Below are 19,659 nucleotides of genomic sequence, written 5' to 3' on the forward strand. Positions count from 1 at the left end.
CCCTCCTTCCCTTTTGTTTAAAAATAACTTACCTCAGCCTAACATTTTCCTTGCAGACCGCATGTCTTTAGTGTCCGTTCTTTCATTTCACCTCTGTTTCTGTTGTCAGGATACTTAGTTACAGCTTTCTATTTAGTAACTATGTGTGGCCTTCATTCATGAATCATTGCTCCATAAGGTGGATGGTTGCTTTTTTCTGTCTTTTTTGGAAGGAGCGGAAGTTATACAATAATTTGTTTTTAGCTTTTGACACACAGAATAGAAGCAACTTATACTGTTTCCGATGCTAGCCCATTTAAAGATAGTACTACTGAAAACTACATTCTCACATTTTTTCCCGCAGAAAGTAATTCACATAAATATATATCATGCCTAACTATTTTGAAAAATAAAGTGATTAATTGACTTTTTATTATTAGTTTTGTTCAGTCATACTCTAAATTACAGATGAGTAAATTTTTGTCCCAGTTTGTTGTGGTTAATAAAAGAAACTAATGGATATCATAGTATTTGTATAATAATCAACTGGGGTTGAAAGGAGTAACATTTTGAGAATATCTGTATCACCAATCATAATCATCATCCCATGTGAATATGTAGATAAGTAAATGGCAGACTTGAGGTTTGAATCTACATATGAGTGACTTCAAAGTCCATCCTTTTTGTGTTAGATCATGTAGTAATGGTGGCAATTATCATTATTTTAACTTGCTGCATGTTATTCTTAAACCTATTGTGTCTTTCTTCTAGAATATTTCAGAACCATACTTTACGAACAGAAGGACTATTTCTCAACAATCTGCAGAAAAGTGTAAGCTATTTGAAACCTGACTATTATATTATCTACTGATTCTTTTTTTTCTCTCTTTTTCTTTCTTATTTTTTGTAGATAGAGTGTTACTCACTGTTGCCCAGGCTGGAGTGCAGTGGCATTATCTTGGCTCACTGCAACTTCCACCTCCTGGGTTCAAGTGATTCTCCTGCCTCAGCCTCCCGAGTAGCTGGGATTACAGGTGTGCACCACCACACCTGGCTATTTTTGTATTTTTGGTAGAGATGGAGTTTCACCATGTTGGCCAGGCTGGTCTTGAACACCTGACCTCATATGATCTGCCTGTATCGGCCCCGCAAACTGCTGGGATTAAAGCTGTGAGCCCCCACACCCGGTTCTTATTTATTGATTCTTAATTACGTGCATTTCATCTACTCTTGACTTTGTTTTTACTCTAGTAGATGCTGCATGTGGCATTGACAAAACAGAAAATGGAACCTTGTTTGAAGACCAAAATGTTGATAAGGTAAATGAAGATGTGGTTAAAAGCCAACATAGAATAATCGGAGTCCAGTCCTGTTCACCAACTCACTCTTATCTGTTAATGATCTTTAATTTTACAATGGTGAATTGTTTTATTTGGAAAATATTTTTCCCATGCTTTATTCACTTGCCATCTCCCTGTCTTTATAACGATGACAAGGATCCTATAAAGGAATGGAAGTTCTCAAGGTAATAATAGAAAAGAAGTGTGACAACAAGGGAAATATATGCATGGGACTAGGATTCCTAAAAGGTCGTGGGAGTAAATGATTCTTAGGTTTGCCATTAGGGAAGGAAAGAAGTAGAAAGCAACCTGAAAGAACAGCTCCACAAATACAAAGGTGAGGAGGGGAAAGAAGTAAGAACACAGAGTTGAATAAGAGTGTCAAGATGACAAAGATTAGTATAAAACACCTCAAAAACGGTGAATTTAAATGACAGTAGAATGTCTCCATATCATATTATAGAATTATTTTAAATATAGATTAAGAAAAGAAAGCCAAGTAGTTAAAAAATTCTCAGATTCTTCTGAGTGACTTACGGGTGATTTTAATAAAGGATTGGAAGAAAATTTATGGGTGACTTTATTTAACATTCTGTTTTACATTTAAAAATAGCCAGGAGAGAATAACTTGAATATTTCTAGTTTAAATAAAACATACATATTTAAGGTAATGTGTATCTCTGTTGCCCTCATTAGATTATATAGATGGATCAAATCATCACACGTACACTGAAAATATATGCATCTATTTATTAATTTAAAAATTCTAAATGGAAAGAAAATTTCATCCTCACTTTTTTAAATTTCAGTAAAGTGATGTCTTATATTTTATCTAGTGAATGCTGTGTTCATAGATAATGCAAAGTAAAATGTGTTTTAGGCTATATCAGATTTTGAATGAATCATTAATTTTTGACTCTTGTTAAAAGTTTTTTAAAGTAATATTTGGTATATTCCTAAGTTGCTTAACTAATTTATTTCACTTTTCCATAATCTTGGAGCTGTTTTAGCCTTTTTTGATAAGAGGGAAAATAAATAATTAAATAATAAAAAGTAATAAAAATTAATTAATACATAAATTAATAAAAGTTAAAATTTCTGGTTAATTTTTTTTTTTTGAGACGGAGTCTCGCTCTGTCGCCCAGGCTGGAGGGCAGTGGGCGATCTCGGCTCACTGCAAGCTCCACCTCCCGGGTTCACGCCATTCTCCTGCCTCAGCCTCCTGAGTAGCTGGGACTACAGGCGCCCGCCATCACGCCTGGCTAATTTTTTGTATTTTTTAGTAGAGACGGGTTTCACTGTGTTAGCCAGGATGGTCTCGATCTCCTGACCTCGTGATCTGCCCGCCTTGGCCTCCCAAAGTGCTGGGATTACAGGCATGAGCCACCACGCCTAGCCATTTCTGGTTAATTTTATAGGAGGTTTCTAATTTATATTCATTGAATGAGAAAAAATATATTTTTAACCTGGAACCCTCTTAAAGAAATAAATTATTACTTATTTCTGGAGCTAGTCTGACTTACCTTGTGCTGATAACATCTGTACTTAAGAACATACATGTGATGAATGCAATCAACACTCATGATTGTTTTCTAAACAAAGTACCTATTTTTATAGAATCGTAAGGAAAGAAATATTGCCAACAGAGTACACAGAATTATCTCTGGAATATTACTTTTAAAACTATCTCCTACAGTTGGGACATTTTGTATTATTCTCTGGAAGCATTATTAACTTTAGTACTTATAGTTGTTATACCTTGCACATAAATGTATTCAGCTCTAAAACTCAGGAATCCTTTTGACTTGATGTTTCAAATAAATTTCTTCTCTCTTCATGTGAGTATTGGGTCCTGACTGACAGGCATAATGTATTTGAAGACATGTAAATCTTCAGCTTGCATGGTGATATGATTATTTTACTTGATCCTTTCTCTGATTTTTAACTATTATCTTTATGGCATAAGTAGGCAATTAGAGCTATTAGTATATCATTTACAGGAGAATCAGAAAACCATATGAACTTTAAAATAGGTTTTACATTTCTCTCTTATATTTTAGTAGTACTTAAAATGCCTTATAATTCTATAATAGAGTAAACATTCTTACAAGTTAAAAACTTTTAAGATGATTTTTTTAAAATGAGCTTTCTTAGGATACCTTGAATTATTGGTTTAGATAACTGTTTTCATTAAGTTCAAAAATGCAGATGACCATAATATTCCAGAAATAAATATCTGCATACATTAAGAAAATATATTTTATAGCTTTTAATCCAGTATAGAAATATATAATTGAAATTTTGAATCCCATATTTTGTTTTCTTTTTATTTTCAAAACTTCAGGGTTCTTCATAGGTTTAAATTATCGAATCCTACCAGCTTAGTATATTTTACAAATGTTGACCTTCTCAACAACATATGGTTTTTTTGAGTAAGGTCATCTATTTCTACTCCAAATGTATTTACCCAGATAAGTCTTCTAAGTCCCCTTTGTGCCTCAAATTTGACAGGTCTCAAACTGCCTTCCAGATTCTTTCCTGACTCTTTGTAATCTACTCTGTCATCTGGCGTCCCAATTTTAGTAAATAACACCAAGAAAGTAGCAATGAAACATTGAAGCAGAAAAACTGCACTCCAGGTTTCCCTCACATTGCCAATCCAGTGACTCACCAAATTTTGTATTTTCTACCTTTAACCATTTCTCATATCTTATTACTGTAATACACTGTCTGCCCTATACTTTTGGAATGTTCGTTTTTGTTTCTCTCTTCTCCCCATGTTTATCTATCTATATATGTCTTTCAGGGTGACCTTTCTTAAACATGTTTACTTTGATCTAACTCATCTGCTTACGGCTGGACCCTCATTACACGAAAGAAACATTTACATTCTAGCATAACACTTATTTTGCGGTTTGGCCTGTTTCTCCCATTTTATCTCTCCACTCCACTTTCTCTGTCTGTGCCCAAGTTTTACCACGTTATTGTGGTAGTTCTTATTGGCTATGCTGTTTCATTTTTTTGCACATGCTGCCCTCACTAGAAACACTTCACACTCTTAGTCTTCACTTGTCTATTTTAAAAATAGGACCCTAAATTTGCGGTGTCTCAGAAGCTTCCCAAGTAGAAATAAGTGTTATTGCCTTTGTGCTGTCACTGTATTTTATTGACTTGAATTGTAGAAATAATGAATTGTGTCTTTCTGCTTTTGTTTGTTTTTATAAGTTTCTTTTCTCACTTGATAAATAAATAAAATTAGTATTTTATTCATATTATCAGATTTTCCAGTATAGACCTTATGAATTTATAGACACAGAAAATGTTTCTTGAATTACTGACCGATTGAGTAGTAAATATAACATTTTCTGAAGATTTCTTTTTTTTTTTTTAATAGGAAGGAAAAGCACTACCAGCAACTGGACAAAAAGCAAATGGTATTGGTATTATAAAAAGTGCTCCATGAGAGCAATCAAATAATGATAATGTTATTTTTTGTGTACAAAGAAACAAAGGTGGTGAGGTAGTGAATATAGCTGAATAATTTTCTATGCTTTAATATAATTTTTGAAAATAAATATAACTAATTTAAATATAATTTAAAATAAATTTAAAATTAAATTAATTGTTAAATTACATTAAATTATAAGCCTAATTTTAATTAAATTATAAATATAATTTATTAATTTTTAATAGTAAATATAATTTAAACATACTTTTTCTTAAAACTTTGGTGAACACTTAAACTTGTAGATCAAAATATAATGTTCATTGTTGAGAAATGGACATTAGTATATTTACAAAAAAATGTGAGGTGGGATGGTGTAAATTAAGAAAGCAGCTGGCTAGGTAATTTGGAGGTTTCTGATGAGGAAACTTGAGGGAACTCACTTTATGTAGACTCAGTATATTCCCACTCAAAGAGAAGATTAAATTATTGCTGCTTTGGAGCTTACTGGAAGCAGAGGGTAGAAAAACGACAGGAAACCACAGGAACTCATTTCTTCTCTCTATAGGGGTTACACATCAATGATATGTGCTTCATTCATGTTTGTTAGTGAACTGGGATGCACTTGGATATCAAAACATTGGCAGTTTTCTTTAAAAACAGTGCTGTTTTTGATGAAATAGCCATTGTATAAATGTACCTCAGAGGCTGCTATGCTATAGCATATCAAACTGACTTTAGAAAAAAACAAACGAGAAATTTATTTCTTGAGTACTAAAAGTGTAACTGTCAATAATCATGGCAAATATTTTGATAGGTAAAAGTTGATTAAGCCGGGCGCCGTGGCTCACGGCTGTAATCCCAGCACTTTGGGAGGCTGAGGCGGGAGGATCACGAGGTCAGGAGATGGAGACCATCCTGGCTAACATGGTGAAATCCCATCTCTACTAAAAATACAAAAAGCCAGGCGTGGTGGTTTGTGCCTGTAGTCCCAGCTACTAGGGAGCCTGAGGCAGGAGAATCACTTGAACCTGGGTGGCGGAGGTTGCTGTGAGCCGAGATTGTGCCACTGCACTCCAGCCTAGGCAACAGAGCAAGACTCCATGTCAAAAATAAAAAAAAGAAAGTTGATTGTTATGAAAAAAATGTCAGTGGTGATTCAGAGATTTTTGGTTACATTTTGTAAATGAAAATCTGAGTACTCATTAGTTATTTGATGTGTAATGCATACTTTTTTTTGCATAAGTGAATGAAAAGATGGCAAGAGAACTTAAGTTGAGAATCCAGAAGTTGAAAATATCAGAAGTCTTCATGACTGTGGATGACATGAGTATTTTTAGAAACGATTTTTCTCCAAGTAGATATCTAAACTAATGATTGAGAGCACTTCCTGCCAGCAGAAGCGAATGATACATTTTCTTTTCTTCTTTTTTTGAGACGGAGTCTCGCTCTGTCACCCAGGCTTGAGTGTAGTGGCGGGATCTCGGCTCACTGCGAACTCCGCCTCCCGGGTTCACGCCATTCTTCTGCCTCAGCCTCCCGAGTAGCTGGGACTACAGGCGCCTGCCACCACGCCCGGCTAATTTTACGCATTTTTAGTAGAGACGGGGTTTCACCGTGTTAGCCAGGATGGTCTCGATCTCCTGACTTCGTGATCTGCCCGCCTCGGCCTCCCAAAGTGCTGGGATTACAGGCGTGAGCCACCGCGCCCGGCCGCGAATGATACATTTTCATGCACTCTCATTGCAACTTCATAGTTTCTAACATTTATTCTTCTGGGGTCCGCTTTGGTTCTCTCATTTGACGTCATCTTTTTTGGCTTCATCCAGCAGATTCACATTGGTAGAAATACTTTTCTATGTTACTTGTAGTCATGTGAAACCTAATCTCACCCTTGCAATCTGGACTGCATGTTTTATAGAATCTATATTGTGATTTTTCATGTGTATATTCCTGTCATGTTTGTGTGCTAACCAAAACAAGAGCAAAGCAACCCAAAGCCTAATGGGTAACAATTTCATGGGCAAGCATGAAGATTTCAGCTGGATACAAACACTGCATGATTGATGGTAGGCTGTGTCATATTTACCTGTAGTCAATTATGTGTTCCTTTTGCTTTGTAGTGTCTCCTGAGCAACCGCCTTTATTCACGGTAAACATATTTTCTTTAATTATTAACAAAATGCTCTGTGATATATACATGATATGTTAATCATTATGTTGTCAAACCCATTCAGCATACGGTGAAAGACAGAGATCACATTTCAACTAGATTCTTAGGAAGTATGGATTCACTAACTTCCAGTGAAGGTAAATTTGCCACTACAAATTTCGTTCTAGAAAATGTAGATGAAAATATTGAAAATGCTCATAGTTTTTTGATTCCCACTTTTTATCCAAATGAGATGGAAGGATTTGATGTAAATATGCTGATGTTCTTGTTAATGTCTTTGTTTATAAAATGATTTTTAAGGCATAAGGCGGACATTTTACACCGTGAGCTCTAGCCCAAATGCTTTTCCTTTAAAGTTGTCATCATCTAAAGATCCCAGTTTTGAATTCCTGTGCACGTTAGGGATTTGAGGAGGTGTATTTTGGCACTAAATATTTTCAGTGCTTCAAAATTGATTGCAATACTCTTTTCTCTTCTTCATCTAGAGAAAAGCTATACCTGCTGACATTACAATTGTTTTAGAACTTCAACGCCTTTATGTCAGTGTTGTTACACTGAGAATCTTAATCACATCTTCTGATTACCGGATTGAGTTTCTGCATGTGTATGTGTGTGTGTATCTCTGATTAAAAATGAATAAAATGATTAATCATTCTTTTGTAACTCTTTGGTAGATACAGTGTTTTAAAACAATGATTCTGAGCTGTTTTGGCCTTAGAATATTTTCTTCTACTACTATTTATTGCCTACAGGTAACCAACAGCCTGAATTAATGTTTTTTACTTTTAAGTCACTGCAATGCACATTAAAAATACTTTACAAGATACTTGCACTTTCATAGGTAATATGTGGATTCTGTTTCCAAGTATCAAGTCTTCTATACCATTTCACACGGTGTACATAATAGCTGCAACTCGGTTTTTGTAATCAGTGGAATATATTTCAGATCTGTCCAGGTTGACACAGTTTGGTCATCTTTGATTTGTTTTATGACTGCACCACATATTTGATTTGTTTTATGACTGCACCACAATTAATTAAAGTCTCTTCATGCTGATACAAAATGAACATAAATATGATGACATACCAACATAGATTTGCTTATGTGGTTGCCTTTATTGATTTGTACTATAAAGAAATTAAATAGAAGTATTTCAGATACCCCGAGTATAGCTGTATACACTGCCATAGCTGTATTGACTACATTCATTACCCCTTAGAGCCATGTTTTTCCATCGTGTTATGACTCTGAAAAACTCCAGTGTATGCTTTTCAGAGAATGACATTGGAAAGAAGAAATGGCCAAAGTATCATTTGGTACCTTGGCTTCCTTACATAGATGTTGAACTCCAGGAATGATCAAATCGCAGTTTAGAACCCCTTTGTTGGGCCCTATGAAGGGTTTCCAGGTGTCAAATGATAGCCTCCAGATGAAGAAATGCTCTATAATGCCTCACCGCTGAGTTTTCCTGTATTTTGTGCTTTTCTGAAAACTTTAAATACACGAATTTTTGGTAGAAATGAAAATCTTTCTGTTTTATATATTTGTTTCTGTCCATGGCACTCTGATCTCTGAGTCTAGTAAGGATCTAGCCTTGTCTTATTTATACCAGCAAGCAGTGTTGTCACTTAATGCTCTCGTTTTTCACGTAAATGACTGACATTTTCCCAAGTCTTCACAAGTGATTTCTGAAGATGTTGCTGCATTGAGCAGAGACTAGGTCATTGTAATTGCAGAAGTTTTAAAATTAAATATGTTTAATAAAATTTTAGAGTCTGTTTATCTGGAACACATAACACATAATGGTGTAATGTGTATTTAACCATAAATTAGCTTCACAAAAGTTTGTGTACATAAAAGTGTTTATATCCAAAGAAATTCTTATTTACTGCTCAGTAATCTCTTGTGTAGAAGAAAATATGTAACATAGTTTGCTGAGTCTTTGATAATAACCCTCAGTGTAAAATAAAGCCGTAAAGATAAAATGAGATTTGATACTCGATGAAACTGATGTGAGTGAATAGAAACTATGAAACTGTGTCTATGGGAGAGAGGAGGACATGGGGCTGCTATTGTGAAGAAGGAATTTGTACAAGTTAGTCCATTTTCTGTAACTTTTATATTCTAATAAAGGAAAACCATATCTTCATATTTATAAAAATGAGATTTTACTGGTTTGATCACAGGGGTGGTGAGAATAATGAAGAACAAAATGTGGAAGGCAAAGAATGAAGACCAGATAGTGAGATTAGATTTATCAACAAAAAAGGGTGCAAGTGGGGTGGGATGGTGTAAATAAAGAGAGCAGCTGGCTAGGTGTTTGGGGGTTTCTGATGAGGAAACCTGAGAACACTGACTTTATGTGGACCTGGTATATTCGCACTCGAACAGAATATTGGATTATTGTTGCTTCAGAGCTTAAGGGAAGCAGAGGTGGAAGAATGAGAGTAAACCACAGGGACTCAATTCTTCTCTCTGTAGGGGTCACACATCGACAATAGGACAGGTGCTTCATGTTAGCAAAATGTGATGCACTGCATGTCAAACTGACTGTGGAAGCAAAACAATCAAGAAATATATCTCTTAAGTATTATTTATTTATTTATTTTATTATTATTATACTTTAAGTTTTAGGGTACATGTGCACAATGTGCGGGTTTGTTAAAATGTAACTGTCGACAATCATGGCAAATATTTTGATATATAAAAGGTGATTAACATGAAAAAAGCCTCTGATGTTTCAAATATTTTGGTTAGATTTGTTTTATGGGAATCTAATTACACATTAGTTATTTGGAGTGCAATGTATACATTTTTTGCATAAGTGAATGAAGAGATGGCAGGAGGGCTAAAGTTGAGAATCCAGGAAATGGAAAAACAGCAGAAGCGTGCATGACTGTGGACAACATGAGTATTTTTGTTAATTATGCTTCTGTATGTAGATATCTGAACTAATGAACTGAGAATACATTCTGCAAGCAGAAGTGAATGATAGATTTTAATGAAATTGATAGTTTTTAAGTTAGAGGACAAAATGAAGAACAGGAGAACTATTGTACTATTATAGTATAAATGGTTCTTGGGTGATTTTCTTCAGGGTACACCATAGCGTTCTACCATGGGCTTTGACATTTATCCTTCTGGGGTCCTATTTGGTCCTTTCTTTTGACATCACATTTTTTGGCTTCAGTTAAGAGGATCACATTGGTAGAAGTACTTTCGTGTGTTAGTTGTAGTCATGTGAAACCTAATCTCTCTCTTGAAATCTGGACTACATGTTTTATGAAAACTTAATTATGTGTCCCTTTTGCTTTGTAGAATCTTCTGAGCGACCTCCTTTATCCACGGTAAACAAATATATTTTCATTTTTAATTAACAAAATGCTTTGTGATATATACATGATATATTAATCATTATGTTGTAAAACCCATTCAGCTTACTCTGAAAGAGGCAGATCCCAGTTCAAAAGCAGCCATGAGAAGGAAGGATTCACCACCTCCAGGAAAAGGTAAATTTGCCAATACAAGTTTCATCTGGAAAGAAGGACATGAATATACTGGAAATATTCATAGCCTTCTGATTCTTACTTCTTTTACCCCAATAAGATAGAAGGATTTGATCTAAATGATGCTGATGCTGTTGTTAGTGTCTATGCTTATAAAATGACATTTAGAAGAACAAGGGAAAGAAATTTTAAAAATGTGAGCTCTAGCTCAGATGCTTTTCCTTTTAGGTTGTGATAAAGATCCCAGTGTGGAATTTGTATGCATGTTAGGGGTTCAAGGAGATGAATTTTGAAACTATAAATATTTTTCAGTGCTTCAATTTCTGGTTGCAATACTGTCTTTTACCTAGAGAAAAGCTATACCAGCTGACATTACAATTGTGTTAGAACTTCATCTTCTTTGTGTCGGTGTTGTCACACTGAGAACCTTCGAGTCTTCACCCAATCACATGCTCTGATTACCAGCTTGAATTTCTGCATGTGTATGTGTGTGTGCGCTTTTGTTTGTGAGTTTGGGTGTGTGTGATACCTCTGATTCTGGAAAATGAATAAAGTCATTAATCATTTTTTGGTGACTCTTTGGTAGATACAGGGTTTTAAAGCAATGATTCTGAGCTGTTTTAGCCTTAGAGTCTTTGATACTACTACAATTCATTGCCTACAGGTAACCAACAACCTGAATTAATGTTGGTTTGTTTGCTTTGTATTATACCTTAAATTCTGGGATACATGTGAAGAACATGCAGGTTTTTTACATAGGCATACATGTGCCATGGTGGTTTACTGTACCCATCAACCCATCAGCTACGTTAGGTATTTCTACTAATACTGTCCCTCCCCTAGGACCCCATCTCCCTGACAGGCCCCGGTGTGTGATGTTCCCCTCCCTGTGTCCATGTGTTCTCATTGTTCAACTCCCACTTATGAGTGAGAAAATGTGGCATTTGGTTTTCTTTTCCTGTGTTAGTTTGCTGAGAATAATGGTTTCAGGCTTCATCCATGTCTTTGCAAAGGACATGAACTCATCCTTTTTTATGGCTGCATAGTATTCCATGATGTGTATATGCCACATTTTCTTTATCCAGTCTATCACTGATGGGCATTCAGGTTGGTTCCAAGTCTTTGCTATTGTGAATAGTGCTGCAATAGACATACATGTGCATGTGTCTTTATAGTAGAATGATTTGTAATCTTTGGGATATGTATTCAGTAATGGGATTGCTGGGTCAAATGGTATTTCTGGTTCTAGATCCTTGAGGAATCACCACACTGTCTTCCACAGTGGTTGAAATAATTGACACTCCCACTAACAATATAAAAGCGTTCCTATTTCTCCACATCCTCTCCAGCATCTGTTGTTTCCTGAGTTTTTAATGATCACCATTCTAACTGGCACGAGATGGTATCTCGTGGTTTTGATTTGCATTTCTCTAATGATCAGTGATCATGAGCCTTTTTTTCATGTGTTTACTGGCTGAATAAATGTCTTCTTTTGAGCATATCCTTCACCCACTTTTTGATGAGGTTGTTTGTTCTTTTCTCATAAATTTGTTTAAGTTCCTTTTAGATTCTGGATATTAGCCTTTTGTCAGATGGAGAGATTGCGAACATTTTCTCCTGTTCTGTAGGTTGCCTGTTCACTCTGATCATAGTATTGGAAGTTCTGGCCAGGGCAATCAGACAAGAGGAAAAAATAAAGGGTGTTCAAATAGGAAGAAAGGAAGTCAAATTGTCTCTGCAGATAACATGATTGTATTTTTAGGAAACCAAATTGTCTCAGCCCCAAATCTCCTTCAGCTGATAAGCAACATCAGCAAAGTCTCAGGATACAAAATCAGTGTGCAAAAATCACAAGCATTCCTATACACCGATAAAAGACAAACAGCAAAATCATGAGTGAATGCCCATTCACAATTGCTACAAAGAGAATAAAATACCTAGGAATACATCTCACAAGGGATGAGAAAGACCTCTTCAAGGAGAACTACAAACCACTGCTCAAGGATATAAGAGAGGACACAAACAAATGGAAGAACATTCCATGCTCATGGATAGGAAGAATCAATATCATGAAAATGGCCATACTGCCCAAAGTAATTTATAGGTTCAATGCTATAGACTACCATTGACTTTCTTCACAGAATTAGAAAAAACTACTGGAAATTTCATATGGAACAAAAAAGGGCCCATATAGCCGAGACAATTGTAAGCAAAAAGAACAGAGCTGGAGGCATCACACTACCTGACTTCAAACTACACTACAAGGCTATAGTAATGAAAACAGCATGGTACAGCTACCAAAACAGCGATATAGACCAATGGAACAGAACAGAGGCCTCAGAAGTAACACCATACATCTACAACCATATGATCTTTGACAAACCTGACAAAAAGCAATCAATGGGGAAAAGATTACCTATTTAATAAATGGTGTTGGGAAAACTGGCTAGCCTTATGCAGGAAACTGAAACTGGACCCATTCCTTACACCTTATACAAAAATTAACTCAAGATAAATTAAAGACTTAAACGTTTAAGTAAGACCTAAAACCATAATAACCCTAGAAGAAAATCTGGGCAATACCATTCAGGACATTGGCATGGGCAGAGACTTCATGACTAAAACACCAAAAGCAATGGCAACAAAAGCCAAAATTGACAAATGGGATCTAATTAAACTAAGGAACTTGTGCAGTTTTATTTGGGAGTGTGCGTGAGGTACCTCTGAGTTTCAAAAATGAAGAAAGTAAGTGGTCATGCTTTCCTGACTCTTTGGTAGACATAGCCTTTTAAGACGGTGATTCTGAGCTGTTACGGTTTTGGGTTTTCTATAATACTGAAGCTTACTGCTGACATGTAACCAAGAGCTTGAATTAATTTAAAAAAAAAAGAAATCACCCAAATGCACATTAAAAACCTCTTACAACATATGTGCATATTCATAGATAACATGTAGGACTTGATTTTGTGTATTAAAAACTTGTAGAAAAGTACAGTCAGTACACTTAATGAATGCAACTTGGTCTTTGTAAAATCAGTGATATATATTTCAGATCTATCCACATTGACCCAGTGAGTTATTTCTTGATTTATTGTATGATCTCATGATATGCCATGTGATGACTACAGCATATTATGCTCTCTTCATGCTGATACCATATGGACATAAATATGATGACATACCAACATGGATATGCTTACGTGGTTGCTTTTATTGATTTGTACTATATTAGAAATGAAACAGAAGTATTGGAAATCCTAGCAAGCATAGCTGTATCTCTCCCATGGCTGTGTTGATTGCAACTGTTTCCCCCTTAAAGCATGTCTTTTTGACATGTCCTGACTCTGAGAAAATCCAGTATGTGCTTTTCAGAGACTAACAGTAAGGAGTGGAAATGGCCAATGGTCAAAGTGTTACTTGTCCTCTTGGCTCCCCTTCATGAATGTTAAACTCTAAACTACTCAGATCACAATTTAGAACCCCTTTGTTGATCCCTATAGATTGTTCCCAGATGTCAAATGGCAAATGGGACTTTGATGAAGAAACACCCTGTAAAGCCATATTGCTCTGGTTTTTGTGTGTGAATGTGTGTGTGTGTGTGTGTGTGTGTGTGTATTTTTTTCTCTTCTGAAAACTGTAAATAGAGGAATTTTCATTACAAATGAAAATATTTCTGTTCCATATTTATTTCCTGTCTAATGTACTTTGCTCTTCTTGGATCTAGTAAGGATCTCAGCTTGTCTTTTTTATACCTGCAAAAAATTATGTCAGTGCTTCATTTTTCATGTCAATTACTGACATGTTTTCAAGTCTTCACAAGTTATTTCTGAAGATTTTGGTGCATCAAGGAGAGACTGTCATTGTAGTTAAAGAAGTTTCTAAATAGGTTATATTCAATAAAATTTCAGAGCTTGTTTCTCTGGAAAGCATAGACATAGTGGTGTTATGGGTAGTTAAACATAAAATAGCTCCACAAAGTGTTGTGTACATAAAAGTGTTCATATCCTGGAAAATCCTAGTTTATTGCTCAGTACTGTCTGCTGGAGAGGAAAACAGGTAGGATAGGCTGCTGAGCCTATGATAATAACTCATAATATGAGGTGAAAGCGTAGAGACAAAATGAGAGATGATAGATACTCAAACCGATGTGAGTGAAGAACAGCTGTGAAAGAGTGTCTATGGGAGAGAGGAGGCCATGGGGCTGCTTTTGTGAAGAAGGAATTTGTACACATTAGTCAAGTGACTGACACATTTAACATTTTAATAAAGCAAAACCTTATCTTCACATGTGTCAGAATGGGATTGTACAGATGTCACATACAGTGGTGGTGAAAATAATGAAGAAACGAATGTGGAGGGCAAAGAATCAAGTCCACCAATATGGATATTAGATTTATGAACAAAAAAGAGTGTAAGTCAAATTGGGCAGGTGTAAACAAAGAAAGCAGCTAGTGAGGTAATTTGGAGGTTTCTGATGAGGAGACTTGTGGGAAGTCGCTTAATGGAAAGCAGAAGCAGAAGTTAGAAGGATGAGGGTAACCCACAGGGTCTCATTTCTTCTCCCTAGAAGTTTTGCACATCAATGATACATGCTTCGTTCACATCAGATTTTTGTTTTTTGTTTTTTTTTGGAAAGCTGTGTTTGCTGAGGTAGTTATTTTGTAAAAGAACCTGAGAGACCCTGATGGTATATCATGTGAAACTAGATTTAAAAAAAAAGGAATCAAAGAATGTATTTTAAGAGTACTAAACAGATAACTGCCAATAATCATGACAATCATGACATATGTATATATATGTATTATGTCATATTGGTTGGTTATTTATAAGAAAAGAAGTCTCTAGTGATTTAGAAACTTTGTTTAGTTTATTTTCATAGGAATCTGATTACACATTATTTCATTGATGTGTATGTTTTTGCAAAAGTGGACGAAGAGACAGTGAGAAAGTCGAACTGCTGAATCCAGGAAATGTAAAAACATCAGGAGTCTTCATGAGTATAAATAAAATGATTTTTTAAATTATAACTCTTAGATTAAGTGAACTCACTTCAGATGCATTTAGAATATTTGCATAAGGGATGATTTCATTTTTGGCTGCTCCAGGAACTACTGGAAGCAGGAAAGAGTGATAGAATTGGGATAAGCCACAGTGACTCATTGTTCCTCTTTGTTACCATTGGGCACCAGAGGTATATGTTTTGTTGACATTGGTTATTCAAATGAGATAAATGTGAATATGCATACATTGGCTTTGTTTTTCAAGGAGCTATTGGATAAAATAGCAACTTAATAAAAATTCTCTAGAGAATACATGATACTTTAACCAGACTATTTTAGAAGTGAAAATAATGTTGAATTCATTACTTGACTCCCAAATGGTTATTTTCAAGGAATATTGGAGTGATTTCCAGATGTAAAAGCTTATTCATATCTAATGCTTGTAGAAACTTTATTTTGTATAAGTATGTCAAATTTGCTAATTTATTACACTTTTTGATGAAGTTTATATATTATACCTTGTTGCAATGCGTGGATGAAGGAACTTTTGGAAGGCTAAACTAGAAGATACAAGAGATGTAGACACATTATTACACCATATGGGTGTGAGAAATAATGAATATTACATACTAGAATTCACCAAACATATATCCAAGCTGATTAAGTTAGGACACTTCCACTGAAGAGATTTCAACTAAAGTGTCATTATAATTGTGTACCTTCTCACTGATTAATCAAGTTAAAGAGCATGATGAATGTTTGCAGTAAAATGTTCCAAATCATTCTGATATCTTGCATGAAAGACATGCGGGTGCATGTATCACCTGCTTTGACGTTGATTCCCAGGTGTATGAGTTGGACTCTGATTTTAGATCACATTTGTCCTCATCACTCAGCATATCCACATTGATATTGACATGGCTTTATCTTAGTTTTAGACATATGGAGAAAGTCATATCACATTTGAAATTGTCAGTGTATATTTCTTGAAGCCTGTATTCCTATTTTCTTCAGTGTATTTCCTTCATGTTTAGTCCCAAGAAACAAAGTATAAAATATCAAAGCCTACAGTAATACAGGCAGGAGTACAAAACTTGATGCTAACATGCTATCCGTGCATTAATGTATGGATAACATTATCATATTTACATATGATTGATTATGTATCCCTTTTGCTTTTCAGTATCTTCTCAGAAACAACCAGCTGAGAAGGTAATTAAAGTCTCATTTATATGTTGAACTATTAACTGTATAGTCTATGAAACCTACTTTACATATTGATTATTTTGTTTCAAATCCCATTCAGGCTACAAGTGATGACAAAGATTCTGTTCCAAATATAGCCACAGAAATAAAGGAGGGACCAATATCTGGGACAGGTAATTTTGCAAAACACTTCTAATGTCATGTTCAATCAAGATGGAAGAGAACTTCCCTTCCCCAAATAAATCAGTGGGGAGTTCGTCTAAGCTGCACGTTCTGATTCAGTACGCCTGAGATTCTTCATTTGTAGTGAGTTCTCAGGTGACCCTGATGCTGCTGGTCCTTGGTCATGATCTGAGTAGTAAGATTGTAGACTTCCCTACATTGAAATTGGGAAGAAGAACCATTGGAGAGCAGTTCAACACATACCAGGCTAAGGAAGCAGCATAATTTTGCTTTAATTTTACAGCATGTTTCCATCAAGAGGGGAAAGAGAATGAGATGATGTAATAGATATTATAGGCATCATATCATATTGTTATAAACAGAGGGAAAAGTGATCCTAATAACTCCATGAACACTGTAGAATGAGAGCTAAGAAGACCACTGATGTAGCAATTATTTTCCTCAAGAAGGAGGGATTGTGAGGCAGGAAGGAGGAAAAAGAAAGTATTTATGTAATTTTGGGGTTTCTGCTGAGGAAACCTGAGTGAACTCATTTCAGATGCATTTAGAATATTTGCATAGAAGAAGATTTGATTTTGGCTGCTCCAAGAACTACTGGAAGCAGGAAACAGTGCTAGAATCGGGATAAACCACAGTGACTCATTACTCCTCTTTGTTACTATTAGGCATCAGAGATACATGTTTTCTGGCCTTTACTTATAAAAATGAGATAAACTTGTATATGAATACATTGGCTTCCTTGTTCAAGGAGCTAACTCTTGGATAAAATAGCTATTTAATGAAACTTCCTTAGAGACTAACATGATACTTCCAACAAGGCTATTTTAGAAACAAAAATGATGTTGAATTCTAATTAACTCCTACAGTGGTGATTTTCAATGAATATTGGAGTGATTTCTGAATGTAAAACTTATTAATATCTAATGCTTGTAGCAGTTTTACTTTGTAGAAGTATGTTAACGTTGGTAATTTATATTTTTATTGAGGCTAATATATTATCATTTGTTGCCATGAGTGGATGAAGAAACTTTCAGAAGGCTAAACTAGTGGATACAAGAAACTTAGGCAAATTATTACACCACATGGGTGTGAGAAATAATGAATATTATCTACTAGATTTCAGGAAACATATATCCAAGGTGATCAATTTAGGATACTTCCACTGAAGAGACGTGAAGTGTACATTTAACTGAATTGTCATCGTAATTGTGTATCTTCTAGTTATTGGGCAAGTTAAAGGGCATGATGAACGTTTGTAGTATAATGGTGTAAATCCTTTTGATTTCTTGCAAGAAAGACATGAGGGATCATGTACCACCTGCTTTGACATTGATTCTCAGGTGTGTGAGTTACTCCTCTGATTTGTCCTCATCACTCGGCATATCCACATTGATATTGACACGGTTTTATTTTAGTTTTAGACGTATCATGAATCATACCATGTTTGAAATTGTAAGGGTATATTTTGTGAAGGCTGTATTCCTTTTTTTCAGTGTATTTCTGTTGTGTTCCAGTCTCCAGACAAAAAGTAGAAAACATCAAAGCCTACACTAGTACAGGCAGGAAGATACAGTTTGATGCTAACACTGCATGAATATATGGATAAATTTATCATATGTACATGTGAGTGATTATGTATCCCTTTTGCTTTTCAGTGTCTTCTCAGAAACAACCAGCTGAGAAGGTAATTAAAGTCTCATTTATATGTTGAACTATTAACTGTATAGTCTATGAAACCTACTTTACGTATTGATTATTTTGTTTCAAATCCCATTCAGGCTACAAGTGACGAGAAAGATTCTGTTTCAAATATAGCCACAGAAATAAAGGAGGGACAACAATCTGGGACAGGTAATTTTGCAAAACACATTTAATGTCATGTTCAGTCAAGATAGAAAAGTACTTCTCTTCCCCGAATAAATCAGCGGGGGATTCATTGAAGCTGCACATTCTGATTCAGCAGGCCTGAGATTCTTCAGTTCTCGGGTGACACTGATGCTGCTGGTCTTTGACATGATCTTTGCAGTAAGATTATAGACTTCACCACGTTGAAATTGGGAAGAAGAAACGTTGGAGAACCATTAAAGACATAAGGAGTCAGGGGACAGCATAATTTTGCATTAATTCTACAGCATGTTTTCACCAAGGGTGGAAGAAGAAAGAGATGAAGTATAGATTTTACAGACATCACATCGTATTGCTAAAAACAGATGGAGAAATTATGGTAATAACCCATAAACACTGTAGAACGAGAGCTAAGGAGACCACTGATGTAGCAATGACTTTCCTCAAGGAAGAGGATTGTCAGGCAGGAAGGAGGGAAAATAAGAAGTTATTTATGTAATTTTGGGGTTTCTTCTGAGGAAACCTGAGTTCAGTTGCATATTTGAACATTTTTGTAAAAGAAGCTTTGATTTTGGCTGCTTTAGGAAACAGTGGAAGCAGGAAGGAGTACTAGAACTGGGATAAACCACAGTGACTCATTACTCCTCTTTGTTACTGTTGGGCATCAGAGATATACATTTTGTTGATATTAGTTATTCAAATGACATAAACATGAATATGCATATATTGGCTTTGCTTTTCAATTAGCTAACTTTTGGATAAAAATAGCAATTTAATGAAAATGCTTTAGAGAATAACATGATATTTTATGCCAGATAATTTTAGGAAGAAAAATAATGGTGAATTCATTAATTGACTTTTAAAATTCTTATTTTCAATGAATATTGGAGGGATTTCCAAATGTAAAAGGTTATTCATATCTAATGCTTGTAGCAACTTTATTTTGTATAAGTATGTCAAATTTGATCATTTATTATACTT

At 35.2% G+C, this 19,659-nt stretch overlaps 1 protein-coding gene across 8 annotated transcripts in view; it reads left to right on the plus strand.

The window, feature by feature from the left end:
• LOC101125154 (ankyrin repeat domain-containing protein 36C) overlaps nucleotides 1-19,659 on the plus strand; it is a 156,667-nt gene that overhangs the window by 44,464 nt on the left and 92,544 nt on the right. For 4 of the 8 annotated variants that reach the window (XM_063695574.1, XM_063695577.1, XM_063695571.1 and 1 more), the window contains 11 exons: nucleotides 751-811; nucleotides 1,231-1,298; nucleotides 4,714-4,753; nucleotides 6,888-6,916; nucleotides 7,002-7,074; nucleotides 10,257-10,285; nucleotides 10,375-10,447; nucleotides 16,628-16,656; nucleotides 16,751-16,823; nucleotides 18,489-18,517; nucleotides 18,612-18,684. In XM_063695574.1, the coding sequence (XP_063551644.1) occupies nucleotides 751-811; nucleotides 1,231-1,298; nucleotides 4,714-4,753; nucleotides 6,888-6,916; nucleotides 7,002-7,074; nucleotides 10,257-10,285; nucleotides 10,375-10,447; nucleotides 16,628-16,656; nucleotides 16,751-16,823; nucleotides 18,489-18,517; nucleotides 18,612-18,684 (577 nt within the window). The remainder of the gene's footprint in view (nucleotides 1-750; nucleotides 812-1,230; nucleotides 1,299-4,713; nucleotides 4,754-6,887; nucleotides 6,917-7,001; nucleotides 7,075-10,256; nucleotides 10,286-10,374; nucleotides 10,448-16,627; nucleotides 16,657-16,750; nucleotides 16,824-18,488; nucleotides 18,518-18,611; nucleotides 18,685-19,659) is intronic. The other 4 variants (XM_063695578.1, XM_063695575.1, XM_063695572.1 and 1 more) reach the window with 1 other exon arrangement.

The sequence above is a fragment of the Gorilla gorilla genome, chromosome 12, assembly GCF_029281585.2.
Source record: "Gorilla gorilla gorilla isolate KB3781 chromosome 12, NHGRI_mGorGor1-v2.1_pri, whole genome shotgun sequence".
In the NCBI taxonomy this organism is placed as follows: Eukaryota; Metazoa; Chordata; class Mammalia; order Primates; family Hominidae; genus Gorilla; species Gorilla gorilla.